General features: G+C 35.2%; 2 protein-coding genes across 2 annotated transcripts; one reads left to right on the top strand and one right to left on the bottom strand.

Moving 5' to 3' along the window:
• Positions 1-10,683: 10,683 nt before the first annotated feature.
• Positions 10,684-15,202, bottom strand: LOC132705452 (arginine--tRNA ligase, cytoplasmic). Its single transcript, XM_060676037.1, has 5 exons — positions 15,086-15,202; positions 14,887-15,033; positions 14,540-14,759; positions 13,921-14,487; positions 10,684-11,717 (listed from the first exon to the last, which is right to left on the bottom strand). The coding sequence occupies exons 1-5, from the start codon at positions 15,128-15,130 to the stop codon at positions 10,693-10,695; spliced, it is 2,004 nt and encodes a 667-aa protein (XP_060532020.1). The 5' UTR covers positions 15,131-15,202; the 3' UTR covers positions 10,684-10,692.
• Positions 15,203-15,582: 380 nt separating this feature from the next.
• LOC132705606 (cyclin-dependent kinases regulatory subunit-like) lies at positions 15,583-16,441 on the top strand. Its single transcript, XM_060676293.1, has 2 exons — positions 15,583-15,724; positions 15,989-16,441. Exon 2 carries the CDS (start codon positions 15,989-15,991, stop codon positions 16,238-16,240), a length of 252 nt encoding a protein of 83 aa, XP_060532276.1. The 5' UTR covers positions 15,583-15,724; the 3' UTR covers positions 16,241-16,441.
• The last annotated feature ends 119 nt before the right edge of the window (positions 16,442-16,560 follow it).

The following is a 16,560-nucleotide window of genomic DNA, read 5'->3' as shown; positions in this document are numbered from 1 at the left end:
AAACTAAACTAAGTAAATAACATAAAAAAATGATTTACCAGGTGGTAATTCCCTTCCAAAATTCTAATTTATCTTCAGTATTTTTTTTTCTTGGAAGTAGCTATCTTCTCGATACAACACGTTATTGCTTTCTCGGTATTTCTCAGTCGGTAAGTGTCCACTATTGGAAAGTTTATGAATTCCCTGTAAATTAATTCATGGGCGGAAGAAATCGTGAAATAGTAGGAGGCAATAGAAAAGTACTTCTTCTGAATGAGTGGCACATTTTTTCCGTAAGATTTATTACTAAGGCAAGTTGTTTTGTAAAATCTGGGCCACCAGTTTTTGTAATCCTTAACTAAATCTTTGAAAACTGAAATAACTGAGAATAATGAGATCAATTTTGGATGCCTTCGAAATTAGTTCGATACATTTCGGAATATGACATATAGTAATGCCCTCTCATGGGCAAGTAAATTTGTATTTCTTTGAATCTTTCCAGAGCAACCAAATTCATTAAAAAGCGAATTATAGTGTTGTTTCTGTTTTCTCCCCAACAATTATCGCAAAAATTTTAAAGTCTTTTATACTTCTTATTCTGTTCCTGGTCTAAGTAATATTTAACAAAGGAACAAGCGTCATCTGCGCCTTTACGCGACTCTCCTTCACAATATAAGTAGCGAATCATATTTTTGGATTTCTAAATTTTCGGAGCATTTTCGTTCAGTGTCTCGCTTTTAATTTTTGCTTTGAGCTCCTCACAAGTACTACATGTGTCCTTCGCAAGCCTGTCAAATTTTTGTTTGTTGAAACATTTCAAACATTGTTTTCACAGATAATTTGCAATCCAGAAAATGAATTTCTCGACTCGTGTATTGCGATGTTTTGACGGGGTAGGACTCAATTTGTTTACGAATATTAACAAATTGAAAATTAATTTTAAATGTTCCATAAAGCGAAGCTGAGTATGCAATACAATCCCCAGATTCTTTGCAGTAGTTACAAATTTTGATTTTGATTTAAAATGGAATCTTGTGGGACTCCAGAAAGCAAAGCAACCTGATCGGAATATGTATTATTAGAGAATATTCTTTGAAACCTGTTTGATAGATGTGATCTAATTAAACTATAAAACTTTAAGTTACTTATAAGCAAATTATGATTAATGGTGTCAAATGGCTTTGAAACATCTAACACATCTGGTGATATGTCTCCTTTCTGCAGTAAACGGAAATTATATCGCTTTACAATAGCAAACACGTTTAATCGATCAAAAAATATATAGTTGTCAATTTATCAAAAAAATGGAGATGTCTCCTTTCTGCACTTAGCAATTCAAATAGAGATGTCATATTAATGTGTAAATAGTTAGTGGCTTTGTTATTTTGGACCAAATAAATTTTAAGTTCCGTTAAGTTTTACGCAGAGTGATTTGTTTAATTATTTTTTCTCAATTTAAAAATGTCACAATATAGCAATTAATTTTTAACAGTAATTAAGCGATTCGAATATTTTTACGGCGATTTGTAAGTGACTTCGATTTCGGGTCCGTGGCGCAATTTTAATCGAGTATTCGATTAATTTTGGCGGTTAGCGCTGACATATTTTAAGCGCGAATTTAATAAACAAAATTGTCGAATTTCGCCTGACGCGTGTTAAAGTTGATTGCAATTTCGGTATACCGTTTGCCCGCAAATAACTCGATACCGTAAGCAAAATAAAAAAAAACAGATATGTGATTGAATGCGTGCAGATAATTATACTGAAGTTAGCGCATCGGTTCGGCGTGCAATTAGCATCAATTTTGCAATTTGTAATGTACAAAAGACTATCTAATTATTGACGCGAAAGTAGGTAATTTCTTGGTAGCAAAAGACAAAACAAAAACGGGCTTTGTTAAGTTTTATTTTATGTATTTATACTCAGAGTCGCAGAAGTTATCGATCTGGGAAAAATTTCTTAGCGCATTCTTAGATGAAACTAACCAAAACTAAATAATTAATGACCCTTAAATATAAATTTTCTACCAATAAGATATATTAATTGGGTAAAATATAAAACGAAACAATAAACGAAAACAAAAGCGCCACAGACAACTAAGTTTTATTAAGTTTTTTTATAGAAAATGAATGCTTAATTGAATGGCTGATTGGAAGAAGGATATCATTCCAGTGAAGCCTGTTTCTAGGAAATCGAAAAAAACAGTTTATCTGCGAAACCGTTAATTTCCAAATTGCAAAAAGTTAGTTAAAAAAAAATGAGGGCGTTAATGAAGAACTCTGATTTATTTAAGCAACCAACTTAGTAAGAAATATTATTTATATGCTTCTTAGACTTCTGGGTCGCTGGTTTCTCTATTTGTAGTGGGATTGGCCAGAATTTCATTATAGAAGGTCCTGTAGTCTTCGGGTATGTAATGAACTATTTTGGAAATATCTTCCAGCTTCTTATAGTTGATAGAAACTTTCCCACGGGAATGGGAAGATCCACATTGTATTGTTTCATCATATTGAAAAGACCATGGGTGAAGAGTTCTCAACATCTTAGGCAGTCTTTTTAAAGTATTGAGACCACCAACCTTTGAAATCAAGTATGTCGGTATTTGTTAGCCGTTTTACTTGAAACTTGGGATTTTTCTTCTTGGTAGACGTAATGATATCGTTGTATTGTTCTGGAGAGTAAATTCGGTCAAACTTTCTTAAAGAGCGCTTGATAACAGAAAAGTTTCTATCGCAATGCAAAAAACTATGACCTCGAATGGGAAAGTATTGATGGATAACTTCAAATCTGCCATTCATAGTCAGGGCAGTAAACAACCTGGTTAGAATATGGTTGCGGTTTTGCCCAGCGCAAGCATCACTAAAAACATGAAGGGTTCTGACTTCTTCAGAAATATATTGGGTGATAAAGTCCAAAATGGGCGTACTGACTTCATTACGGCCTCGCTGAGCATCTCCCTCTGTATGAGTATAGAAAAGACCGATACATCGTTGTCAAGGATGTGAACGTTCAAAACATAATACCAAAGTTATTGCAGATGGAACATTTCCTGAACTGGCATTAATGGAAGGGAAAGATTTTGCATATAATCAAATACTACGGTTCCAACGTCATTCCTCTCTTTACAGGTCTCCTTGATTTCTTAAAGTGTTTTGTAAAATTTGGATGCTCGTCTTTTATAAATCATAAGCTCTGCAAATGCGCACCTCTTTGCTGTTTCATTAAGAGTAGTCGACTTTATTTTTGCATTTAAATCTTCAAAAGTCGAGCAAACGTCGATTTGAGGCCTACCAAACCGGTATCCGTAGTTTTCCTGAAAGTGTCTCAAATAATATTCATACTTGACGCGAGTTCACAAATCAGGATTTTCATTAGTGAAGAGCTCATACATCTTAGTGATGTTCAAACTTCCATCTAAGTAGGTAATTAATGAGACTCTTTTTTTGGAAATGATTTGATATGGTCATCAATTTTGGCAACAATTGCGCCATTGAATTTATTTGCATGGCTTCTTCTCATGTCAAATGGTGAAGTTTCAGTTCCACGGAGCTTGGTTAAACGTTGTACGACTTTATTCGAGAGACCATACAAACTCATGTACGCACTGCGGCAAACTTCAACTCTGCACGTACCTTCCATAGCAAAATATGTGAAAGAAGAAGGATTTTGTCTAGACTCTGCTGTTGCAGGACGATGTCTGGCAACATCGTATCTTTGTATTAGTCCCATAAGATATGTATCTTTTTCATTTTTTGGCTGTCCATTATAAACAATTTCAATTAGTGAACGTTTTTCTTCAATAGTAAAATCTGCAATACATTTTTTACGGCACGTGCAATCCGGCCCGGTTATCTTAGCATTAACTAGTTTACCTTTATGTGTAACAAACTGTGCTCCTCGTTGTCTAGCTAATTTTTCCCTTTCTTTTATGTGACATTTTTTGTCCAACTTTCACCTTTTCCCTTCACGTTCTCCCTCTGAATCCGCTGAATCTGACATACAACACAATGTACAATACAGAAATACAACTTTAATATTTCTATTTAACCATCACTAAATAGGCACTCACCTTCTACTCACTAAACTCTCAAACTTCAAATTACAGATAATCAAAACTATTAAAACACCTGTTGTCTCAACGAAAATGCAAAACTATGTGAAATAATCGGTTCAAGACGCTAACGGTTGTCAACAGGGCGCGTAAATCATATTGCGCCGAAGACCGATAACATTCCAGGAATATTATCTTCTTTCCGCCTAACAACAAAATTATTATATGAAGGGAGCCGCCGATATTATCGTTTTTGCGCTCAGCAGAAAGAGAATACAAATTTTAATATATTGACTATCTCACTTTAATTCGCCATGTTTTTGGAATGTTACCCTTTTTCCAATCACTCATTCAATTATATTAAGCAAATCTACAAAAGGTGACAATTTTAGATCAGTACTTCCAAATTTTATTTAAAGAAAGCTTGGAATATGACAAACCGTCCCAAATCTGAAGCGAAAATATTTCTTTTCGTCTGGGCGGCCGAAGGGATACGCGTCGTGGGACGACCACTTTGAAGTTTCTCGGTAATACATATTGGCCGGGCACAGTATATCCTGTGCAAAAGTTTGATTTTTCCGATCGTATATCGGGCAGTGTGACAGTGCTTTAGAACTTTCCCAATCTCGGGTCCCACGGGAAAAGCTGTGCATCAAAGTAACAACTTCGAAACCTAGAGCATTCTAAGCGGGAAGCGGTTTTTGCAGGTGACTTCCCGTATTTGCAATAAAGCGATAAGAGTACTTTGTAAACGTTATGAAAAGTAAAAACTAAACAAGTTATACCTTAATAATTTTCAGCGCAAATCGTTCAAGTAAGGTGCACCATACATTCGCCAAGGTTATATAGGATGGTGCAAAGTTCGATAAGTATAAAAATTAGTTGTATAGTTAGTTAGAACTCAGTTACATCAAATAATTTAATGAATGAATCTCAGGTCGCGGAACAAATGGCGCAAAAATACTCATTACAAACGTGGGCTGCCTGATGGTTTGAATATTTTTAAAAAAATGCTTGTCTTGCCACTGCATCTCTCGGCAAGATAAAATAATTACAGCAATAAGTGGGGCAATCGTGCAACCTCGCATTTAATTAGCTCGAATATAAAAGAAAACTTTTTCGGTATTACTTTGTGTAGTGACACTACAAAGAAACAAATAAATCAACCCTCGAAACAAGTTTATTACTTTTAGACAACCAAATATGAAAAAAAGAACTGATTAAGCGATCTTCAAAAAAACTTCCACTGACTACTGTAGTAATACTATTTACAAATCTTCAGGATCAATCCTGCGTCGGTTGTTGATAAATCAAACTTGTTGACTTGCTCTTCAGAACTTAACTCAAACTGGATTGCATTCTACTCTGCACCTGCTTATATACTGTTGAGAAAGGCAAAGCTAATGAAAGGGCATGAACATTGCCTCGGATGGCTGATTCCCGTATTGATGAAAGGTAAAGACCTGAGTCGCGGTTAAGATTGTTTGATTGCTTATAGATTTCTATGGATTCTCGGATTTTTCTTTGGGAGAAGATTTTTAGTTTTTTCGAATAAGATAAGATCGAAGATGTTAAAAGATTTTTGGACAAGTGGTAACTCTGGTTTAAATATTATATTTCCTAAGAACTTTTGATATGTGTTAGGAATGTAAGGAAGTATAACAGTGAGTTGTGGTCAAGTGTATCTCTAGGTGTTTTAATTCTGGGCTCTGTGACTCGGGTTGAAATAGAATCTGTGAAAAAGTCATGACCCTAAACAAATGAAATTACAGAAGTTTATTGTATTCCATGAATATGTAACAAAGAATACGATTACATTGGAGAAACAGGACCAAAAATATCTGCTAGCCTAAAAGAGCCTTAATCCTAAGACAAATAAACTTATCAGCAGTTACCGAAAAATCTAAAATTCTTGCATATCTTCTTAGGGTGCCGATCCGTTGCGAATGTTGGCGATCATCATAGCGATTCGGACTTTGTCTGACGCAATTCGGAATGCGTGGATGTTTTGTTGAACCAGGTCCTGAAATTTTTAAGCTGGTCCTCTTCGTCCAAGGATTTTTCCTTGTAGGATTGTCTGCAGCAGACCGAATCTTTCTTCATTCCGCAAGATGTAACCTAGGTATTCTAATTTGCGGGTTTTAATTGTGTTCATTAGTTCCAGGTCTTATTTCATTGTTCTCAGAACTTCCGTATTCGTTACTCTTGCCGTCCAGGGGATTTTTAGCATTCTCCTGTACAGCCATATCTCGAAAGCGTTCAGTTTTTAGGCTGTGGTTTCGCTGAGCGTCCAGGACTCTGCACCATAAAGAAGAACGGAGAAGACGTAGCATCGCAGGAGCCTTACTTTAGTGTCAAGGGTGAGGTTATGACTTTTGAAAAATGCACCCATGTGGTTAAAGGTTGATCTGGCTTTTCCTATGCGTGTTTTTATTTCCTGTGCGTTATTCCAGTCCTCATTATGGTTCCCAGATATTTGTAGTGATCTACTCTTTCGATAGTAGCTTGATTTATAATTAGATGACTTTCTGTTATTTTTTCTCTGCTGATTATCATAAGTTTGGTCTTACTTACGTTGACTTCAATGCCGTATTGACTGCTGCGTTAGGTAATTTTGTCCATCAGGAGCTGTAGGTCTTCGAGACTATCAGCAAAGACAATTGTATCATCAGCATATCTGATGTTGTTGAGCCTGTGTTGATTTTGTCGAGCAGATAGTCAATTTTATTTCGTACTATCCTTCCTGGTTGGTCTTGAGGTGATTTCCATGTATAAAGGGCGGGAGCTTGAAGAATGTATTCATAACCACCAGATCGTTGCTCTCTGCAAATGTCTCCAGTAGATCTTCTCGCTCATTTCTTTTCCCGAGACCGTGTTCTCCGATGTGATGAGATCTGTTCCCTGCTCCCAGTATAGCATTGAAGTCCCCCATCACAATGAGTAGCTCATGTTTAGGTATTTTCTCAATCACGAGGTTGATGTAGTGATAGAACTCTATGACCTGGTCTTCTGGATTATCTCCAGTTGGGGCGTAAACTTGCAAGATGTTGATTTTGATTGGAGTAGCATTGACCTGTAGTAGCTCTTTCTGATATGGGACCAAATTCGTAATGCACTGGGCTATGTTAGGAGATATTATGACTCTGACACCATGTTCATGGGTTCCATCGGTTCCCGAGTAGAAAACTGTGTGGTCCTCCACTTTCAGCTCTCCTGAATTAGGGCATCTCATTTCAGACACTCCCATAATCCCGATATTCGTTCTTCTCATCTCCTGCATTGCATTCTGAATCTTTCCTGCCCTTGCCATTGTCTTCACATTCTATGTACATATCTTGATTCTGGTTCTATATTTAAGCTTTATATCCTTGGATCCGCTCAAAACTGTCTTCCCCGGAGATCCCATTGGAGGATTTACTCCGGAATTTAATTTAGTGCTGAGCATCGAAATGATTGATTGACTAGGACTTATCCAGTGGATCTTGCATATACTGTAATCAAATTTTCCACCAAAGAAAAATCCGAGAATCCATAAAAATCTAGAAGCAATCGATCTTAGCCGCGGCTCAACAATATGGGAATCAGTCATCCGAGAAAATGTGTATGCCCCTCCTTTAACTCCACCCATCTCATACAGGATATAAGCGGGTAGAGAGTAGAATTCCAGCCAGAAAAAATGAAAATACCCAATCAAGTGGGTTTGGGAGCAATATAACTGTTTTTTAGTTTAAGCAATTTTTGATTTTTATGGGTTTTTTACTGTGTAACATATCGACAGTGACGTTTAAAGAGTATAGATCCAGTATATAAATCCACACCTTAAGGGCAACAAACTACGACTGTTGGAAATTTTACGCGTACGTACTGTATGATATTTCGATCAAAATAGCAGGACAGTGTTGTTGATAATCCAAAATAAAATTTGATTTATTAAGAAACCCTTTTATTTGTTGTCTCCACAAATTCTCTCACAAACTTTTATGTGCAATCAAAAAATAACTAAAGCAAGCACTCTTTCTGTGCCATTTTAAGAGTAGTTTTGAACCTAACTACACCAAATTAATACTCCCCTTAGATTTAATTATATTGTATGTTTTGAAATAGCTTAACCAAAGATCGTCTAATTTTAATCGTTATAAAGATATAAACTAATAAATACTGTGTTAACTTTTTTTATGCTTGTAATTTGGGGGTCCCATACTTTTATTTCATAGTTTTGTAATTATTGAATAAATTACCACTCTTCTTTTGATACATTGTTCATGGTGTAATGCAAATAGAAACATGATAAAATTACATCGGATGAGTTTAGAACTTGCAGCTATAAAGATTAATTTGGACCGAGCGTATCTTCTTTATGGTCCAACCGTGTTGCTACTTGATATTCATTAACTTAAATAGTAACATTTGGTGTCAATAAAATAACACCTTGAAATAGAAGAGCAAGAGCAACTCTTGAAACCCTTTAAGTCCTACTGATTCTGATAAAACAATGCGTAGTAGAAACACGGTTTTATTGACTTCTATCATTTTGTTTTTCAAAGTATTTATACCGGATGTGTGGTTTATTGTACTATTTAGCAAAACAGCAGTTAGTTCTGTTCACTAACCTAATTGAACTATAAATAATCCGAAGAGCAGAGAATTTTTTATATGATCTTTGATTGTTTAAAGAACTCCGAAAAACGCAAAATTTACAGTGCCTATCTGATATGCGCAAACGTACATCATGTATATTTTTAATAGATAATTATTTAGTTGATTTGAAACATCTGCAAACGACCGCACGGCTCGAATTTTTAACGGAAACTAATTTCATAAACTTTAAATGCAGACGGAAAGAAATAGATGAACCCTTTACACAAGACACAAATTCGTCAAATGCTACGTGCACTCCACACTTCTTTTTCGGTACCGTAAAAGTGAAGTAAGTAAGCACAATGAATAAGCTGGAAGCGTCTGAGATGTGGATGTATCGTAAAATGTTAAGGATACCATCGACTGATCACGTTTCAAATTTGGAAGTTCTAGATCGAGTGAACCAGGAACGCGAGTTCCTCGAAACAATAAAGAAAAAAAAAACTCGTAGCGCACCTCGGTCATCTTATGAGAGATAACAAACACAATTTCCTTCAACTCAGAATGGAAGGTAAGATCGAGGGAAAACGCGGTCCCGGGCGTCGACAATGCTCCAGATTGAAGAACATCAGAGACTGAACTGATTTGGACTCGCACACCTTATTAAAAAATGTATAAAATAGATCACTGTCCGTGATTGTTACCGATCTTCATTGAATACAGATGGCACTTTAAGAAGAAAATTTCTACAATAGCCGGTTTAAGTTTCTTTGAAGATCGCTTAATCAGTTTTTTTTTTCATATTTGGATGTCTTAAACAATTGATTCTTAGATGAAAATCTGTAAGCAACCATACAATCTTAACCGCGACTCAGGTCTCTTTCACCAAACTTTCACCAATATGGGAATAAGCCATCCAAGGCATGTTCCCTAGCTGTGCCCTTCTCAAACAGTATATAAGCAGGTGTCAGCAACTCGAAGAATCCAGAACTTTGGTAAATATTATTACAGTAGCTGGAATGGGCACCAGAGAAGCACTATTCAGCATACAAATACTAACACAGTACTGTCTAGATGTTAAAGATGTGTTCATGTGCTTCATTAATTACGAAAAGGCCTGAGATACTGCGAAAAACATACTGGATGAAAAAGATATCGGATGTATAGGAAACTTAAACTGGTATCAAAGAGCACAGATAAAAACACAAAACATCAGAACCGAAGACATCCGTATACATGGAGGTGTGAGACAGGGATGTGTACTCTCACTAGTATTATTTAATATATACTCGCAAGAGATTTTTAGTAGAACGTTTGAGAACTCCGAACATGGAATAACGGTTAATGGAAACCCAATATCGAACCTGAGATGCGCAGATGACTCCGTACTAGTTGCAAACACGAATGAGTTACAGGACATGTGCACCCGACTGAATGAAACCGGCAAGCGATATGGCCTAAACATCAATTCCAAGATTCCACGATCATTAGCAGAGACAAACAAATATATGCTAACGCACACTAACCAACTCGTATAGCTTGTCCAAAAATATCAATACCTTGGATGTTGGCAGCATGCGGACTGGAACCCTGAAAGGGAAACTAGAACAAGAATAGAGAAAGCACGTGCAACATTTATTAAGTTTAGAAATGTACTAAGCTGCAATATACCCAACTGCAACTACGTTTGCGGTACGCAAGATGCTATGTGTGGTCTGTCCTGCTCGATGGCGTAGAAGCGCATACCATGAAAACCAGCAGCATAAATAGAATAAAATAGCCATACAGACGTGTCTTAAAAATACCCTGGAAAATATTCTACAACTCATACTCGAAGGAAAGATGGAAAGAAGGCAAGAGGAGAATTGGTAGAAAGCAGCTGTCATGGGCAAGAAACTTCAGACAATCCGAAGACTATAGGAGAGCTCATAAACACAGCAAGAGACAAAGGCAGATTCCAACATGCAGTGAATGGATTGGCATCAGAAGAAGAAGATTGAAAAAGATTACTTCTTGTCTTTTGCGATTTCGATTACTCCATAGGAAATAATCAAAACAACTTCTTAGAGAACGAACCCTTTATTTCACATTTTGCTGACCGGTTTAATTCCTAAAATATCGAAACAGGTCGCCATAATTGTCGCGGCGGCTTCGGCCAACAAAATTCTACCGACGTGAACCTTCACCACGTCACCGCTCGTGTCCCTCTCCATGCAATAACAGGAATCGTAAAATTCCGTAAACGTTGTGGCGATCTCGTATAGGTATTCGCACAAGGGATGCAGACAAAGATCGTCCGCAGATTTCAAGAGGACGTCGGGAAAACGAATCAGTACCTTTCCCAGTTTCCAGCCTTTGTCGTCTTCGAGCGACACCCGGTTCGTTTTGGCCAGTTCCCTGATTTTGTCCGGCGTCATATTTGCATTACGAGCGATGGATTTAATACGGGTATAGGCGTAAAGCAAATAGACTGCGGTGTTTCCTCTGTCTTCCAACATTTTATCGAAAGAAAATACATATTCGTGATTCCTGTTGTGAGATAAATCCGCATATTTAATGCACCCGTAAGCCACCGATTCCTGAGCCTTTTTTAATTCTTCCCAAGTTAACACCTTGTCCCGCCCCTTCTCTTTCAATTTCTCTGAGGCTCGTTTCAATCCTTCCTCCAGTAAATCGAGCAGTTTTACGGTGTCGCCGGAACGTGTTTTGAATTTTTTCTTGTCTTCTCCTAATACAACGCCGAATCCGACGTGGGTTACTTTATGCACTTTCTCGTCCAATATACCAGCTTTTTTCGCACACCCAAACAATGAATTGAAGTGGGTGGCTTGCCCCAAATCAGTTACGTAAATGACCCAATCTGCTTTTTCTTCATGAAGCCTCTGTTTGAGGCACGCCATGTCGGAAGTGTCATACGTGAAACCGCCATCGGACTTAACTACAGTTAGCGGAATACTTGTGTCACCCCACATCACCTTTCTCCCTTCGTCCTCCTCCAACAGCCCGCGACTTTCCAGTTCCTTGACGAGTTGTTCCATTCTGTCCTGATAAAAGGATTCGCCACGTTCAACTAAACTGACATCGAGCCGATCATAGATTTTCTGAAACTCTAAATATTAATTGAAAATACTACTGTCCAGAATACTAGTTTTACACTGATAATAAATTCATGAAATAACTGCTTAAATTCGTGATATTCTTGACAAGACAAACTAACTTTACACTAAGAACAATCTTCCTCAATTAATTTCAACCTTTCCAAATATCATTTACCAGTTCAACCAAGTATTTAGTATTTAGTTTGAATGTTCAAGAATTAAAAAAGAAATGATATGTCTTTGCTGCTAATAATTTTCTGGTACCTAACATGGGAAGAAGGTGGTCAATCAGGCAATAGCTAGAAAAAAAATTAAGAGGTGTATAAATTGGTGTAAAAAGAGCTTAAAATGGTTCCTGAACAGTGTATGAGGATGACAACAGTAAATATTGATAAAATACTGAGTCAAAACCCAAAAACAATGAACACAATTTTTTGAGATGCGATAAGTGCAGAAGATAAACTTAAGGCAACTAGTAAGATTTTTAACCATAGTTGCACTTATATACAGCATTCAAACATCATAGGCCATTAATTCCTTATTTGCACCAAGATTTTGTAGGTTAACATAGGATCCTTTTAAGGTCGAATTTTTACAAGTAAATTAACATATGTAAAAAATTGCTTTTCACAGACAACTCGTTTTGCCAAAACATTCAACGAAATCTAGACACATTTTAAGAAAAAATTGCCGAAACCAAACTTATTGAGGAGCTGTTATTAGGTTATTAGTTAAATGCAAGAATTTAAATCTCGCGCAAGCACATTTTGAATGGACCTTATCAAAAATTTTTTCAAAGTTTCTTTATAAATTCCTATATTATTGGAATTGGACAGGCCCTCTTATCTTTGGTAGCTCTATGGGTAAACCAATAGATAATACAGAGGGTACGATAGAAATTGATGCATGCCTCTTCACCCACTAACCCTGGCTGACCAACCGTACAGAATTGGCCGGTACAATATCAGGTTTTTCTGACAACGTCCTAGAAAACCTACTCGTACTGAACTGTTCCGGATTTTTAAATATTAGGCATTAGATTTTATCTCCCAACTATTTCCCGCTCTTAAGTCGTACTTTTCGTCAATTCCGAGATGCACTATCACAATCGAGTAATTCCATAGAAACAACCATAGTTGAGTTTTACTTGACAGCCGAGGAATACCTCTCACAATGGCAAATTAGATGAACAATTTGACGAAATATCTTTAATAAAGGAATTTGTAACCAATGAAAAGTTGGAAGATTGGCAAGCTAATTATATCAATATATGCGTCCAATGGCTTAAAATTTTTGATAATTGTATAAAAAAGCATTAGTACTGGGTCTGCCTATGCAGAGGAAGAAAGAGTGTTTCCAATTATAAACAACTTTTGGAGTAGCGAAAAAAGTCAACTTGCAACGGGAATTTAAGCTGTCTGGAGTTTCACAAATTCCTTTTAAAAAAATGATTTTGCTCTGAAAGGAATAGGTGGTCAAAATAAGTATCCTTTTAAACAATAGGTGGTTTTAAAAAATCATTTGGCATTAAAATTTAATTCGTACATATTTTCCATGTAAAAGTTTTTTTATACACTAAAGTTAATGATATTTTTTTCAAATAAATTAAAAATATATATAATTTGTTTTTATTTTTACATGAGTTAAGGGAAGGGAGGTTGATGTAAGCGTCCTGGACCCATCTCTTTCGAAGTTGGTCACCTTGACTAACCTGCACTTTACGCCATTTTCTTTGTAAATAGCAATTCGTTTAACTCGTTTTTTTTTCATTGTTGCTTCTTGCTTCATAAGTTTCTGTATTATCGGCATAAACAGGGCCTCTATATATGATTACTTAAAGATTTATGAAAAAATTGTCAGTGTAAAACTATACCTATCCAGTGAACTTGGGCTAATAAATTATGGGCCCATTCACAATACTAGGTAAGGAAAACTGTCTTTAATATTTGAATATATTTGAAGTTTAATGACGATTTTGATTTATTGGACTTGAAAGTAAGTTGAACAGGGTGTTTTTCATTTCACCACAAGTACAATAGGTATAGAATATAATATTACCAAAAGATAAAACATAAAAAAACCCTACGTCTTTGTATTAGTCTTTAAGATTGCATAAAGCAAAATATAAAGAAACACCCTCTTTTTTGATTGGACAGTGCCAAGATTTGAGGTATTTTGATGATTATAATTACTTAAAATAATAATTAAATTTACCTTTTCTTGATACATTGCAAATTAATTCCCACGCTTTTTTATGATCAGGATCAAATGATTGCAATTTGACCACACTACTATAAGCCCTTTTCTTAAACTCTTCATCTTCATCGAACCTCTTCTTCGACTCTTTATACAACTGCTGTAAATCACTAATCGGTGGAGGGCTAATTAAATAATTAGGAAATTTTTCTTGAAGATGAGCAATCAACATTCCAAACTGAGTACCCCAGTCACCAACATGGTTTAGACGCAATACAGTATGACCTAGATACTCCAAAAGTCGGCAGATACTCTCACCAATAATAGTAGACCTTAAGTGGCCAACATGCATTTCCTTGGCAATATTTGGGGAAGAAAAATCGACTACAATTTTGAGTTTTTTCGATATTGGTGGGGGTTTTAAACCTTCATTCAATAGTTTTGTAAGTGCTTCCACTGCAAATTCTTTATTTAAATATATATTAATGAAACCAGGACCTGCTAATTCCAGTTTTGCTATTAACTTATGCGAGGGTACATTTTGTATTATTTTTTGGCCTATTTCTCTTGGATTAACTTTTTTGCCTAAAATTATACACCTTATAACATAAAACAAACCATTTACAACAACACATACCCAGTTTCTTGTACAGGTTTGCAATCTGTAATGCTGAATTACACTGATAATCAGCAAATTTAGGATTATTACCTGATAACGCAATGTCAATAGGGGCATCAGCAATATCGTCACAGGCTAGACTTATAGCTGCTGAGAAGAGGATATTCAGTATATTTGATATACTTTGATAATTTTCATCAGTAGATGATTTAGTTTTAGAAGATTCTATCATGATTGCCTATTCCATATCAAAAAATAAGGTTGTTATACAAAAACATATAAATAAAAAAAGTATACAATGTCCAAAATTCTAATTAAACAAATAACTAGTATAACAAATTATTACTTATAAATTTTAAACTTACTCGATTCAATATTGACAGCCTGTGTTTTAATTTAGTATTTTGAGTATTCAACTTAGAAATTTCGGGATCAGCAATTAACAAATCGCTATTCTGAATACAAAGTTTTAGTTGCTCTAATTGCTTCTTTAATATGTTCACCTCTTGCTCCTGGAAATAACCATGGATTAAAATTCTCGAATATGTCCAATACGACTCTTACGGCTTCTTTTGTTTCCTTGATATAGACTAATATATTATTTTCCATAATAGAAAAATAAAAAATAAATAAATGATATTTCTCTCGTCAACAAGAAAAAATTGCCTAATGAGGTTATCACCAAAGAATAAACGTGGTAGTTAGAAACCATACATGAACATTTTACTAAAATCAGTAGGACATGGTCCATATGATCATTGCCGGCATTAATCAGTGACAAAGCTTTGTGGACTACAACCTGGATAATTTTATCATTTCTATAATATCTACATATTACCATTTTTATTGTAAACCAATCGGGGTCTATTGATCGCGTTCATAGATAATTTTCTATTCCACTTTTAAATTCAAATCACAAAAGAAGTAGAATATTTTATTTGTATTCTATTCTATTTCTATTTGTATTTCTAGGAGCCTAAATACATGCTAGCAAATTGCTTTGGGGCAACTTAAAGAAGAATAAGAATTCTATCACAGAATATTAAACTTTAGTTATTTATCCTGTGACTACTTTATGCTGACGCTTGATTGATTTTGGAAATAAAAGTTTTCTTGGGAGGGAAGTATATTTATTATACCGTTATATACATGTGTATATTATGAATATCTATGTTAATTTATTAGAAAGAAAGCAGTTAGAAGGTAATTGTGATTACAAATTTTTGCGCTCTGCTTGAACTGCAAATTTTGGCATGAAAAATATAGTGCTTATAAAGGTTATATGGATTATAAAATAAAAACAAATTACTATTTCAATAAAGTAATACAGGATATGAAATCGTACTCAAAGAGCCTCTTAATAAATTTCAATGTCAGCCGAATTTGCACGGGGAGTGGAATTAATAAATATCCAAGGCAAATTGGAATTTGCAGGAACCACAATAAAAATATTTAAAATATTTGTAGATGCCAGCTGAAAATATACAATATTCGGAAAAATATTGTGATGAACGTTACGAGTACAGACATGTTATTCTACCTCCAGATTTAGCAAAACTAGTACCACGACTGCATTTGATGACTGAAACTGAATGGCGAAACTTAGGTGTACAGCAAAGTCCAAATTGGGTACACTATATGCTACATGGACCCGAACCTCATGTGCTATTGTTTAGACGACCATTATATCATACACTCGAACCAGTGTCTTATAACTGATATAAAACACCCTATATCATAATATGTGGAAGTTTGTTTCAAGAAAATGAAGTGAATTTGCTCATGTAGTCAAAAGTACCAAGTTCTTTTTTTTTGCAGGAATTTAATTTGTTATTTATCTATGGAATTAAGTAAGTTCTTTAATTTTTTTTATTTAAAAAATTGCTTTTAATTAAGTTTTTGCTGATGTATAGGATTTTCAAAAAATGCCTGTTTTGGATCTAACAACTTTGATTTCAAACTAATTATAATAACATTCCTACTATACTGTGATGAAATAAAATTTAATTTTAAAGTTAAAAAATTATTGACTTAGGAAT

Source organism: Cylas formicarius, unplaced genomic scaffold (genome assembly GCF_029955315.1).
Source record: "Cylas formicarius isolate icCylForm1 unplaced genomic scaffold, icCylForm1.1 PGA_scaffold_7__23_contigs__length_41026272, whole genome shotgun sequence".
In the NCBI taxonomy this organism is placed as follows: domain Eukaryota; kingdom Metazoa; phylum Arthropoda; class Insecta; order Coleoptera; family Brentidae; genus Cylas; species Cylas formicarius.
This window is presented reverse-complemented; position numbering and strand designations above follow the sequence as displayed.

Excerpts from the sequence above, each read along its gene's own strand:
- LOC132705452 (XM_060676037.1), bottom strand. The coding sequence starts at position 15,130 with ATGGAAAATAATATATTAGTCTATATCAAGGAAACAAAAGAAGCC. Across the intron at positions 15,034-15,085 it reads TCAAGGAAACAAAAGAAGCC|GAGCAAGAGGTGAACATATT; the intron begins GTAAGAGTCGTA and ends GGTTATTTCCAG. Across the intron at positions 14,760-14,886 it reads GGCTGTCAATATTGAATCGA|GCAATCATGATAGAATCTTC; the intron begins GTAAGTTTAAAA and ends GATATGGAATAG.
- LOC132705606 (XM_060676293.1), top strand. The coding sequence starts at position 15,989 with ATGCCAGCTGAAAATATACAATATTCGGAAAAATATTGTGATGAACGT.